General features: G+C 42.2%; 1 protein-coding gene across 2 annotated transcripts; it reads right to left on the bottom strand.

Annotated features, from left to right (window-relative positions):
- Positions 1-1,373: 1,373 nt before the first annotated feature.
- On the bottom strand, positions 1,374-12,327 carry cabp1a (calcium binding protein 1a). 2 transcript variants are annotated; one of them, XM_004558512.4, is made up of 7 exons: positions 11,200-12,327; positions 4,633-4,663; positions 3,118-3,261; positions 2,909-3,018; positions 2,756-2,830; positions 2,582-2,654; positions 1,374-2,486 (listed from the first exon to the last, which is right to left on the bottom strand). In XM_004558512.4, exons 1-7 carry the CDS (start codon positions 11,935-11,937, stop codon positions 2,461-2,463), a joined length of 1,197 nt encoding a protein of 398 aa, XP_004558569.1. In that variant the 5' UTR covers positions 11,938-12,327; the 3' UTR covers positions 1,374-2,460. The 2 variants fall into 2 exon arrangements, with proteins under 2 accessions (XP_004558569.1, XP_076746700.1); XM_076890585.1 differs by lacking the exon at positions 11,200-12,327 and adding an exon at positions 7,838-8,005.
- Positions 12,328-13,557: the final 1,230 nt, after the last annotated feature.

The following is a 13,557-nucleotide window of genomic DNA, read 5'->3' on the forward strand; positions in this document are numbered from 1 at the left end:
TAACTTTGTTGGTTGCTGCACATATCAGAGTACTCTGAATATGGTCAGTTTCTGAATAGTCTTACCTGTGAATTTTAATAAAGAGATTATAAAAACAAATGTATGTATGTTTGTTTTATGGAAAATTATTAATTTGCATGTAATTGTCAAACATATTCTCAATAACGAAACTGATAAAAGTTCACACAGGAAGAAGGCACAGTTAACCTCACCCACCTTCACCCACCACTCCTTGCATCCTCACTGTTACACCAGAGCATACCTCCAGTTCTCCAGGCTCTGTTGCACCTGTCCCCTCCTCTCACTACAGATCACAATGTCGTCTGCAAACATCATAGTCATAAAGACTGCTGCCTGACCTCATCTATCAGCCTGTCCATCACCACTGCAAACAAGAAGGGGCTCCCTGATTGATCCCTGATGTAATCCCACCCCCTTCTTGAACCTTTCTGTCACACCTACCGCACACCTCACCATTGCCTCACTCTGCTACTCCTCACTTCCTCATGCAGTACCACAGTTCCTCTCTTAGTACCCTGTCATATGCTTTTTCTAGAACTGTAGATGACATTTGATGATTGTACAATAATATCAAAACATACCCAGCTAGCAGACTCACAGACATGCCCAGTACAGTATAACAGTCTTGAGCTACCTCTTTGGTTTTAAGCAAGCCTTATTGGAAACACCTTCCGTTTTTAGCATGAAAATGATCCCCAAAACACTGTCAATGCACTAAAAGCATGTCTAGATAGAAAAACACACAATGTTACATTATCAGTCATGGATTAGGCCTCCCCAGAGCCTGGACCTCAACGTTACAGAAACATCTTGAATGGAACAAAAGGCAGAAACATCCAAAGAAGAGCATTGAATGTCCTCCAAAAAGCTTGGAGAACTATTCCTGAAGACAACTTTAAGAAATTACAAGAAAACTTGGCAGAGGGAGTTCAGGCTGTGTTAAAGAACAACATTTGGTCTCACCAAATGTTGACTTTCAAGCTCTTCAGAACTGCACAAGCTCTGTTTTTGTCTTTTATACCGACTGCATTCCCACGCATGTTTGCACATATTTAAATAAACCGCTGCATCTGTTTGCCGCGTTCCTAGCAAAATATAAAGGAATCAGGGTTGGCTTGTGATTTTTGAATACTGCTATATGAATGACAAATATTATAAGGAGGGCGGAGATTTGTCCTCAGGACATGCAGTAACAGCAGTCTCACAATCATTCTTAAAATGAATGCATTATAGAAAAACAAACAAAAGGTCCACACTGAAATAATCTGTTGTCATGTTTTCATTTTGATCGAAATATCAAACTAAAGACAGCAACACATTTTCCTTGGCAACATCACCACAATAAAAGGGGCTCAAATGTAAACACCTTTTATTCTTCTACAGTTAACTTGGCGGCTATTTTGTTTACTTTGTTAGACAGGAATGCAAATGTGCATACTGAATGTAATAAATGTCTTTGGCATGCATAGAATTTTCTTTTGACAGCACTGACATGTGGAGCATTACCACAAATACAATCATTGAGACACCGACAGACAGTACATTTACAACGTTATCACATCCACTGTAAATACGCTTCATATACGTTATTTCTACTGTGTAATCCCAGACAGGGCAAGGTGTTTCTTAAAAGAGAAAAACAATCTTGACATTGGCAGGATAGTGTCAGTTTGGCTCCACGGATTTAAAAGCTGTGCATCTTGTTCTTCTATAAATATTTCATCTGCCCTTCATCCCAGACAAGTGAATAACATACATGAAAAGTATTTATATTCAGCAGCTCATTATCATCAGTCTACTGAACTGCATGTCACACAGTGGTGCATTTTATCAGACTTTAACTGGCACAGTGAAAAACCACAGATGGTCACACAGTTAGGATACACAGTTAGGACATTGCCACCACATGGTTTCCTCGGTGGAGCACCAATGTCACACAAAGGTCGTTCTGGTTACAGTTTCTAATATAACACATACTGGGTGAATATATAGTGGAATTTTCAACAGTACAGTGACCTTTAACATCTTTTCTACAAACATTCGGCCTCTCATTCTGACGCCGTTGTACATCAAAGGTGACATTTTGTGAGACGCGTAATTAGACCACGTAAAGACTAAGACACCAGCGATTTATCCACAGAGGAAGTTATTAGTGTTAATTAAAGTGCAAAAAAAAAACAACCCAAACATAAATTAGGTAATCATCAGCTAGGCTACAGCGAATTCTGCCTCAGTTGAACTGGAGACTTTTCAGGAAGAACACTTATTGACTGAAAGCGTGAGGTGACGCCTTCACTCTGTAACATTCAAAGTAGTTTTATTTTCCAGTGTCATTCAGAGTTGGATGGCTCAGAAGTTCTCAGTATGTCGTCTTGTTGTAGTTAGTCTAGTGTAGAGAAGGACGTAGCTTCACATTCAGGACCGATCATTTTAATGATCTCAGCGAGACATCATCCGTACAAACTCTGAAAGGAGAGAAGAAAGAGCACGAAACTGCAACTGCAGCTCAGCCACACTCTACGCTACACCTTAAACAGGTTGTCTGAAAAGGACGTTTTACCTTCAAAGTCGACAAGTCCGTCCCCATTCAAGTCCACATCCCTTAGGATGTCTTCTACTTCCTTCAGACCAACCTGAAAAACCAAAACCAAACAGGATGGTAGCAGTGAGTAAAGCACAACAAAAAACGTCTATTTCATTAACGATAACTCTCTCGCTCTGAGCTGAACCTTACTTGTTGTCCCAACAGTTTTCTCATTGCGTCTCTGAGCTCCGACGTGCTTATGGCACCATCTCCATTAGTGTCGAACTGAAAACAACAAGCCGAGGTTCAGTATTGAAAACAGAAAAGTAGCTAATAAAACCACTTGAATCCAGACAGTCTCACCTCCCTAAATGCGTCTTTTAGCTCCTTTATTCCAATCATGTCCGCAGTTTCGGCGAGGAGTTTTGGGCCCATCAGCTCTACGAAATCCTCAAAATCAACATGACCTCCCACTTAAAAAAAAGAGAGGATTTAGTACAAATTTCAAACCTCAAAAGACACAGAGGATATAGTTATATGTGTGATGTGTATAGATGACTGCTTGTCCTTACAGTTCATGTTGATCTGTTGGCTTAGTTCTATCAGCTCCATTTCAGTTGGCATGTATCCCATGGTCCTCATGCAGTTTCCGAGATCTTTGCAGCTGATGAAACCGTCCTTGTCTTTGTCAAACTCTTTGAAAGCATCTCGGAGCTCTGTTATAAAAATAGTAACAGAAATCGTATTAGTAATTGAATTGTATTGATCCCTAGATGGTATATATAAAAGATGGCTGTAAATGTACAAGTATAGAGCAAGTGGAAGGGCAAAATTGCCTTAATTATCCATTCTTACAAATGACCAGAACGGGGTGACTAATTTGATTGCACTTGATTTATGACCCCAGTAAACATGTTCCTTTTTTCAAAAATCCTAGTTTTGGGTCTCATTTATTACACCAGGATGTTCATTTAGTAAATTGTTGTCTCATTAGAAATTAGACAATAGCTAATAAATCAAAGTACGATGTGGCGTGTTCTTGTTTTTGCTCAAAAACACCAGTCGCTCCTCACATATGGTTCAAAAAAGCAAATAATAATAATAGTCAAAATATTGAACTCAGAGCATGAATACAGTTCCCCCTGCCATCCTCAGAATCAGGTTAAAGTTCTGCCAAAACGAAGAAGAAGCGAACATGATCCAGAACACGTCTCTCTACTTTTAGCTACAACTCATTTTCACTGACTGAGGCAAAGTATGAGACAAATCAAAATTTATAATCCTTTTTGGAAAACATGGATGCTGCATCCTCTGGACTGAAGAAGTCGGGGACCATCCAGCTTGTTATCAGCACCCAGTTTAAAAGCCTGCATCTCTGACGGTATGCAGGAGCCTATAGAATTTGCAACTTGCACACCTGGAAGCGCACTGTCAATGCTGAAAGGTATATATGAGTTTTAGATCAGCAAATGGTCCAGGCATCGTCTGAATGGGATGACCTCACATATTTAAAAAATATTGGAAACATTGCAAAAGGGAAAATATGACGAAGAAGAGCCAGGACTGTTTAGCAGCTAGAATCACATATCAGACAAGAATGGGACAACATTCCTTTCCCAAAGGTCCAGCAGCTGGTCTCCTCACTTCGCAGACATTTACAGTGTTGTTAAAAGTAGAGGGGATGCGACATAGTGGTAAACATGGCATTGTCCCAACTTTTTTGAGATGTGTTGCTGCTATTAAATTTAAAATGAGTTCATATTTTTTCTTAAAATTATCCATTTCCTCAGTTTAAACATTTGACATGTTTTCCATGTTCTGTTGTGAATATAATATTTGTTTATTAGATGTGCATTTTGTTTTTATTTACATTTTTGCACAGCGGACTGGGGTTGTAGCGTCTGTGCATTGATCTGTACTCTAGCCCTTTCATTTGCACGTTGTTTCCATTTACAAATCCTGGTAATTTTAGACTTATGTTATGAAGGATTTGAATAATTTGTTTCATCTTTTCACTCTCTGTTTTGTTTATCTTAATGGCCTCAGCAAAGAAAGAAAGCGACAGCATTAAGCAAAGGGAAACTTACCATCCATCTCTTCTGGCCTCAGCTCTCTGTCCTGTTGAGAAAAAACAGCACAAAATCAAAATTACAATCCGCGAAGAAAACATTCATCATCATCATCATCATCATCATCATCATCATATCAAATATTCTTCTGCATATGTGCTCTATGTAGACATACTGATGACAATGCTGTGACTTGAGTGACGCCTGACTCTAAATCAGCAGTATTTTCCATAACAGTCCGCAGACGCCAAGTAAACTTCAGCTAAAGTAAAGATGTAAGAGCAGATTGGAAACGATCTCATGTCGTGATGACCAAACTTCTGGCATAAATAGGCCAATTCCTATAAAGCATAGCTGGGAATAAAGACTCTGGAGATCATAGAAGAATGTGACTGTTTCTATTTTTTTCCTGCTTGCTTACAATGGCTTACAATAAGTGCAACCTTTAAAGGACAGAGAAAGAGGCAGACATGTCCCAGAGTCCTCAGGGGTTAACAGCAGGAGTCGTGTGAAGTCTAAACACAACACTGAGGGCTGACATTGGGCCCGAAGAGCTCTCAGATGGGAAAAAACTGACATAGAAAACAAAGAAGAAATATGAGCCCAGAGGACCAGCCAACCCAACATGAATGCACGTGCAGTCCACGAGCAAAGCCTGTGTCAATCAGTCACTGCTAATACATCAACCATTATCGGTTATCCAATATACTTATGCTACAGAAAAAGCTGAACGTCTTTGCAGCGCAACACATCAGAGCAAAACGTTTCAAAGACGCTTGTTTGTTTTATGCAAATCACCATCGCGATCAGTCACCACAGTGCAGACAGGAAAATACATGAGCTGTGGATTTTGTGTGTTCTTACAGGAATAGGTTGACATTTAAGGCAATAAAAACTTTTTGCCTTTCTTGCCAAGAGATAAATTACAATGACATCATTCTCATGTCTGTGTGATAAATATGTTGACTCAGGGGGGAAACAGCTAGCCTCAATCTGTCTGAAAGTAGCAAAATCCACCTATCACCCTCTAAAACTCACAAACTAACATATCACACCCTTTTCTTTACAGTGTGTTGAAGTGCACTTGCTGCTCTAGCAATAGTATAGCAAATAACCTCTCTAAAAGGGGACCTATTATGTTTATTCCAGCTCTATATGTTTGTTGGACTCAGCTGGAGTGGTTGTGAATAATTCAGTTAAAAAAAAAACCTTGTTTATCTCAGAAAAAGAGTTTTTACAGCAGTCTGAAGCCTGAGGTTTTAGCCACAAGGATTACTTCTACACACACCGTTCAACACCTTGTTAACACAGACATCTAATCAGCCAACCACAAGGTTGTTTGTACCAGAGGTTGATCTGGGTATTTTAGAAACAGCTGATCTGCTGGGATTTTCCCCACACAACTGTGTTTTATGTGGTTCGCTTTATAGATACTGGTCTGAAAAAGAGAAAATATGCAGTAAGCCGTAGTTCTCTGGATGAAAACACCTTATTGATTACACAGGCCAGAGGAGAATCCCCAGACTGCTTCAAGCTGATAGGAAGGCGACAAAAACTCAAATAAAAACTTGTTATAACCAAGCTATGCAGAAGAGCATCTCTGAATGCACATGTAGAAGACCACACTGGGGGCCACTCAGGTCAGCTTAGAACAGGAAACTGAGGGTACAGTTTACACAGACTCACCAAAATTGTGCAACAGAAGACTGGAAAAACCGTGCCTGACATGACGGGCCATGATTTCTGCTGTGAAATTTAGATAGTAAGATCAGAATTTGGCCTAAACAACATGGATGAAAGCATGGATCCATCCTATGTTGTATTAAAGGTTCAGGCTGGTGGTGTAATGGTGGAAGGAATTTGAATATATTAATGTATTTTCTTGGCTCACTTTTGGGTCCTTTGGGACCAAATGAGCATATAATCACCACAGCCTACCTGAGTATTGCACATTGTGCCCATTTTCTGATGGCTGCTTCCAGCAGGTAACACACCATACCAAAAAGCTCAAATCATGTCAAACTGGTTTATTGAACATGAACATGAGTTTACTGTAGTCAGATAGCCTCCTCAGACACCAGATAGCAATCTATAAGAGCACTATTAGGATGTGGAGAAACAGGAGACTCTCATCACGGATGTGCGACTGACAAATCTTCAGCAACTGTGTGATGTTCTCATCTTAATATGGATCAAAATCTCTGACTTCCCCACACCTTGATGAATCTGTGCCATAAAGAATTAAATCAGTTCTGACTCAAAAGTGAGTCCAACTTGAACTAGCAATGTCTACACTACATATACACATTATCCATCTATTTTCTTCTGCTCATCAAATTCAGAGTTGTAGGGGCTGAGGCTCATCCCAGCTGTCACAGGGCAAGAGGCAGGATACACCCTAACCCTGGACGGATTGGCAGACTGCTGCAAGAATAACACATAGAGATAAACAACCAATTACATCTACAGTCACTTTAGAATCAACAATTAACTGAACCTCATTCATGTTTTTGGACTGTGGGAGAAAGCTAGAGTACCTAGAGAAAACATACAAACTCCACACAGAAAGACCCCAAGCTGGATTCAAACCCACAACCCTCTTTTTATGAGGTAACAGCGCCAGCCACCATGCCACCTCTATACACTATACTGCAAAAATGGAAAAGCATAATAGGCCCCCCTTAAAACCACAACATGCCCCCCCCCCCTTAATACTTTTTTATATGGATCGAGTAAACAAGCTGCAGCACGTTAATTAATGGAAGCTTAAGCAGTGCTGGGAGGCGTATGCTGTTATCTTTGGACAGGAACAGGCTTGATGTTTGCCCTTCTTTTTAAATCTTGGCACTAAGCTAACTAATCCAGCTCCAGCTACACATTAACCTGACAAGCGGAGCAGTATGTCAGAATGCTGCTGTAATATTTTGTGCACTCACTGCACAAACATGCAGATTTTTGATGTTAAAGCGAGAACAAGAGAGACAGAGAAAAGGTGTGTCTGCATTGCTACAGCTGGTTGTCCACGTGTGACACATGTTTGGACTGTTGTTGGGTTACATGCATTGCATTTAATCTTTCTGACCTTCTTCTTCACCAGTGAATTCCAAGCTTATAGCTGAAAATGATGTACAATTAAGTTGCAGCTTCTTTAATAATTGCAGAAATGACAGCTTCTCTGACAGGAAGGAGTCATTAAAGAGAATTTTTGTCCAGACTTACGTACAGCCTGCCTGCACTTTGCCATGCCTTTACTCAGGAAGACACAGGATTGTCCCAGTATGTTGCTCACGAGAACGCAGTTTTGTGTCACCGAAACAATGGAGTCCTGATAAGACCCAAGATACCCAGACTGGCCCATCTCCTCACAGGACAGCACCACTCTGACTCTCCGCTCAGCATCCTGGAGCATCTTTCCAGAGGGGTGCAGAGACACAGCAGAATGGAACAAAGATACAAGTTGAGAGGGGAATCGTGAGCTCTTATGAGAAAGTCACTATAGACCTCCTGTATACTTTGAGGGATGACACAGCTGAGCTTTGCAGAGTAGAATAATACTATCTAAGAATTATATATCAGTGCCTGTGTGTGTGTGTGTGTGTGTGTGGTGGTGGTGGTGGGGTGCAAGTGTGTATACAATAGAAACAATGTGGAAAATATGAAGACACGACTGAAAGGTAAATACATCAATAAACCAGCATGCTGCCAACTTTCCACTCATCGTTCATAACAGTTTACTCGCCACATTTTACGGACTGGCACCTCACACCTATACAGTGTCACTGGAACAGTAAACACACACACAGAAGCAGAGAAAAGGCAAGTGAAAGCACCGGGGAAGAGGTTACACATATACTGATCACAGACAGACATCACAACATCATGTCTTCTACAGGAAAGCAGTTCTGGATGGTAACAAAGATCTGCAAGTTTCTGAAACCATCAACCTGACTTGAGTTTAACAAACTATACTCCAGAGCAAGGTTACAAAGCAGTGCAGTGCACGCACATCTGCAGAATTAAACATCAAACTCTGTTCTTTTTTCTTTCTTTTGTTTTTTCTGTGTGTGTGTGTGTGTGTGTGTGTGTGTGTGTGTGTGTGTGTGTGTGTGTGTGTGTGTGTGTGTGTGTGTGTGTGTGGAGGAGGGGGGCTAAAATGAGTATTCATCTAATTAATAATTAGGTGCATGCTTCTTGCACTACCATGAGCATTTGCAATAAAATAAACAGAAACAACTGCAGAAAACTATGCACCACCTATGCAGCAGTACAGTCTGCTTCCAAGTTGCAAGTGCTACTGTAGCTAGTACAAGAGCTATGAAGGAAGCTGAGAAAGGCAGAGTGCAGCAGCACGGGCTTACCGTTCTCAGAGGCCAGTCTAAGCAGTTTCCCATACCAAAGGAAAGAAGAAGCACCGAAAAGGACCATGTGGGCCTTCTCTCCGTTAAGCTTGCACTCTGGGTTCTGAGAGGAGTGTAAACTCTGGTTTCAACAAGACCCATGAAGCCTGGGCTTCTAACCTGTTCCTACAGCCGAATGAGAAACTGTGAAGGATGCTGTTCTGGACTGTGGAGTGTAGCAAAAGCAAGACCAGCAATGATATGGAAAGAGTGAGAGAGAGTTGTGGGGGTAGGGGTAGAACATAAACGAGGGCGGGAAGTGGATGGACCAAAGAAGGAAACAGAATTATGCAAGGAAAAGAAGACATGTGAGCAATATTTCACCTGACTGTCACACTAACCAGACTACTATAAACAGCACGGACAGCTCCAAACAGATTAACAGACCTCCAAACACGAGAATAAATGAGAGAAATGGCGTAAACTTTCCTACAGCAAAACACAACAAAGCATTAACAAATGTAAAGTAAACCTTTACGTCATGGGTTGCATGCACTCTGGGAGGGTTTTGGAAAATCTGTAGCAGGCAAGTTTGGAGGAACATTCTGTGATGACCTATTTACAGCTTTGTTTTCCTCCTTGGATGAACTCTCACTCCAGAACAGTTTGTCAATGTCCAGCCTTCAGATTACATTTGAATTCATTTATGGCCTTTTTATATTTTATGAATTTTGATTTTTTTTTTTCTTTCTCTGCCTTCCACCCACTCACCCACCCACACACACACCCACACATCATCCTTTGCCCTCTGCAGGCTAGAGGAAGGTCATGCTGACCTACAGCAGCCACATGGAAGAGACACATATAGAAAGACTGTGAGTGGCAGGAATACTGTCAACATGTAGTCCAGCCATTGCAGTTAAATGTATATCTACACGTGTAAGTGCTCATTTTCATGTGTGTTTCTCTTCTGTGCTGCAATCAGTGCAATGTAAATCCTGCTTATTTTGTATGTACTACCAGAGGCACCATGCGTTGGTATTGCTCAAACCATGCGTTACAGCATCGTTGCTTCTGTAGCTGTCTCATCAAAGCCCCCTTTCAGGTCATGCTAATGTTTTCATAGAACTGCTCACAGACTGACTCATGGGTTATTTGTAGAAATGGCTTTTGTACTACAAAGCAATAGAAAATGTTTCTCTGGAAGCCACAAAGGTTGATCTCCATGTTCCGGTGCTGAGCTTATTTTACGACTGAGATCGGCCTATTTTGGCAACGTATGTAAATCACTCCCTGATTCATAATCTGACTAAAACCCAAACACTATAAAAGCAGCAAATAAACTCTTGGCCTTTGTGGAAGAGAAAGAAGAGGAAAATGTCCTCAGTAAACATCATTACCAGCAGTTTAAGCAGCAAGCTGGAGCTTAGTTCGGATTTTTCAGTGTAAAATGAAACCTGGCTGCTTTTATACATACCCCCCCCCCCCCCCCCCCCCCCCCCAACACACACACACACACACACACACACACACACACACACACACACACACACACACACCAAAATGAGCACTGATAAAAATCCAAGCACATTAGGCTGAACTCCTTTCTTCTGTATAAATAGATTTGTCGCCCAAAATAGAAGCCCCCTCATCATCAGCAGGAACATCAATTTTATTTCCTTCAGTCACAAAACAGAAAACGCAGCAGTGTGCCTGACAGACTGATGCTGGAACATGAATGAGCTCCCTCCCCCCTATTTTTTCCTTTGAACAAATACACATTAACACATGTGAGATTTTCACCTCTCTGATGTTGGACCATACAGGACTGAGCAAACCTGTAGGAGGAAGAACTGTAAAATTATATAAGAAATGAGATGTTTAGATGAAGCTTTTTCTTGTACGTCCAGCAGTGTCAGTGTTTGCTGACAGCATCACAGGACACACACAGGACTCAAGGGAAGCCACATGTACACTTCACTGCTTCATATCTGTGTGCACCTCATGCATAAAAATATACTAACAACAAGGCGGCCTTCAGCAGAGAAGCCTCAGAAATCAATGCAGATATAGTCTTTTTTTTAAAAAAGGTTTCTAGTAGGGTTAAAAAAAAGAATAATCATTTTCATACAGGTTATGGAAATGGGGTGTCACTGTCACAGCGTGTAAAATGACATTTACCCAGCTGTTGTGTTCTAACTGAGACCACACTACTGCTTTAATTCTCCCGTATATTTCAGGGCCTTACCTGCCCAAAGAGTGAATTGAGGATGGTGCGTAAATTAATATCTGATGCAGAAGAAGCAGCGCTGGACCTCCGAGAGCGACGAGAAGACCTGCTGGACAGCGGGACCAGGGAGTAAGAGGACGGGGATGGACTGCTGACCTGACCGCCGCTGTTGGCCGCACTGGCCCCGTTGCGGTCCCTCGGCTCGCAGAGGGGAACCCTGTCGTCATTGCTGTCCGACAGAGAGGGCACCCTGGGGACCGCGCGGGAGTGCGTGTGACAGCGACGGGGATGCTCCGGTTCGTCCGGTCCCGCTGCTGCCGGACGCTCGTCTCGGTTGTGCTTCCTGCGGTGGTGGTGACGGTGTTTTGATGTCCTGGAGCGCTCCCTCACACTTCGGCCTGCATCTCCGTTCGGCTCCGGCGGAGCGGAAACTTGGCTGTGAGGAGCATGTGACTTGCACTTGCCCCGAGTGGCTGCATTATTACTACTGTCCTGGCTGCCGACGAGGGAGGGATGGCACAGGGGTCTCCGGGCACTGACGTCGCACTCGGCCGACCAGAAGGATTCCTCGGCTTTGCTGCTGCTGCTCAGAAGCGCGGCGGGACGCTGGTTGTGATGCTGATGGTGGTGCTGATGGTGGTGCTGACTTCTCTGGCTTTCTGCCGTGTGCTCTGGGAGGTGTGTCGGTCTCCTCGCGGCCGAAGACGATTTCAGTAAGGAGGTCGTGGAATCAGATTTTGGAAAGGGGGTGCTCATCGCGGCGAATCTGGTCCGGTCTCTGTGTGCGGGCTGCTCATCGACACCATTTGCCGTTTTCTCTCCATTGTCGACACATATTCTCCCGCAGAGCCCGCTCGCTTCAAGTTGAGCTACCACCTGATTGCTGTGCGGCAGCGGTGCCGGAGCGCGCACAGACAGTGGAATAGAGGCTGCAGAGCGCGTCACCTTCTCATTGATGTGAATGTCTGTTTGTGTGACATCGGCTGTGATGTAGGTGAGGATGGTAGTATCCCAAGACAACACGGTGCTCTAGTTTTCAGTGAGAAAATAACAGATACTAATCTGCTCCTTAAATTTGAATTCAAAGACTCTAAAAATAATAACGTGAACTGAAACAGGTGGAGAATAAATATCACAGGAGCTTTAATTAATGACAGAACTACGCATTTGGATAATATTTACCTAAAACTGAGAAAGTGGCTATTCTGCACCATCAGGGGCGTGGCTAGAGCGGGTGTGGTTCAAATTTGTTTTTGGCCAGCATCCTCGAAAATTATGTAATGGTCAAGGTGGTGGGAGGGGGTGTCGGGATCTGGATCCACCTCGTCCTAAATATAAAACTTTAAACCCTATAAAAAGTTATGTTGCTAATGTTTTATTAATGTAAACTGCCCAAACAAACAATCAACAGAGGAAGAAGGAATAAAAAGAAAGCATTATTATGCACCGTAAGCTCTTATGTAAAACAAGACTATTCAAGTTTTGAAAATTGAACTCCCCCGCACATGTCTCACAGTGGTTTGCGCCGTTTTCTAACTGTTTTACTCTGAAAAGTTGAGTGTTAGACAAAGGAAGTGTGAGACCCCACACTTTCTGCCACATAGGCAGATAAACATATTTACACATTTCGATATGGATTTGGATTGTCTTCCTGTTGCGTCATTGTGACCACCAAAAGGAACTCATTGCAATAAAGTAGCATTTTTATAGCATTGTTCTAGAGTTACTGACCAATCACAGGAGTTTGGACTGCAAGCCAGATTTAACCTCACTGATACAATGTTATATACTATATAAACTTTAGGTACTTTGTTTATCTCATTATGGGAAAAGCATGGACTGTGGGAGGAAGCAGATTACCCACAGGAAACTCATGGAGGAAGAACATGCAAACTTCACAGAGAGAGGCCCCAGCCAGGTCTCAAACCAGGAACTTCAGTGCAGTGAGTGACAGTAGCTGGCAGGGGTTAGCACACTTTACTCACAGCAAGACGGGAAGGTTCCTGGTTTGAATTATAAGATTTTTTTGTATGTTTTTGCACTTACCTGCTTATTATTGAATTTTTCTTTGACTCAGTGACATCAGTGCAGTGCATATATCTTTTATCCACTGATAATCCTTGTTTGTATATATGTTGCTTACATTTCAATAACTATATAATCTTAAAGGTGGTCTAACCTTCCACCAACATCAACTATTACTGCACAGACTACTATGACAATGTTGTGCCTATGAAGGGTGCAGCTTAGACAACCACTGTGTTTCCTGTTCTGTGGCATTGGCATCAGGCCTTGAACAATCAGAGCTATAAAGCCCACGTATGGAAACACGAATGAAACTTTAGAGAGGTACTACAAATACAAACCACACTGATC

The sequence above is a fragment of the Maylandia zebra genome, linkage group LG12 (assembly GCF_041146795.1).
Source record: "Maylandia zebra isolate NMK-2024a linkage group LG12, Mzebra_GT3a, whole genome shotgun sequence".
Classification (NCBI taxonomy): domain Eukaryota; kingdom Metazoa; phylum Chordata; class Actinopteri; order Cichliformes; family Cichlidae; genus Maylandia; species Maylandia zebra.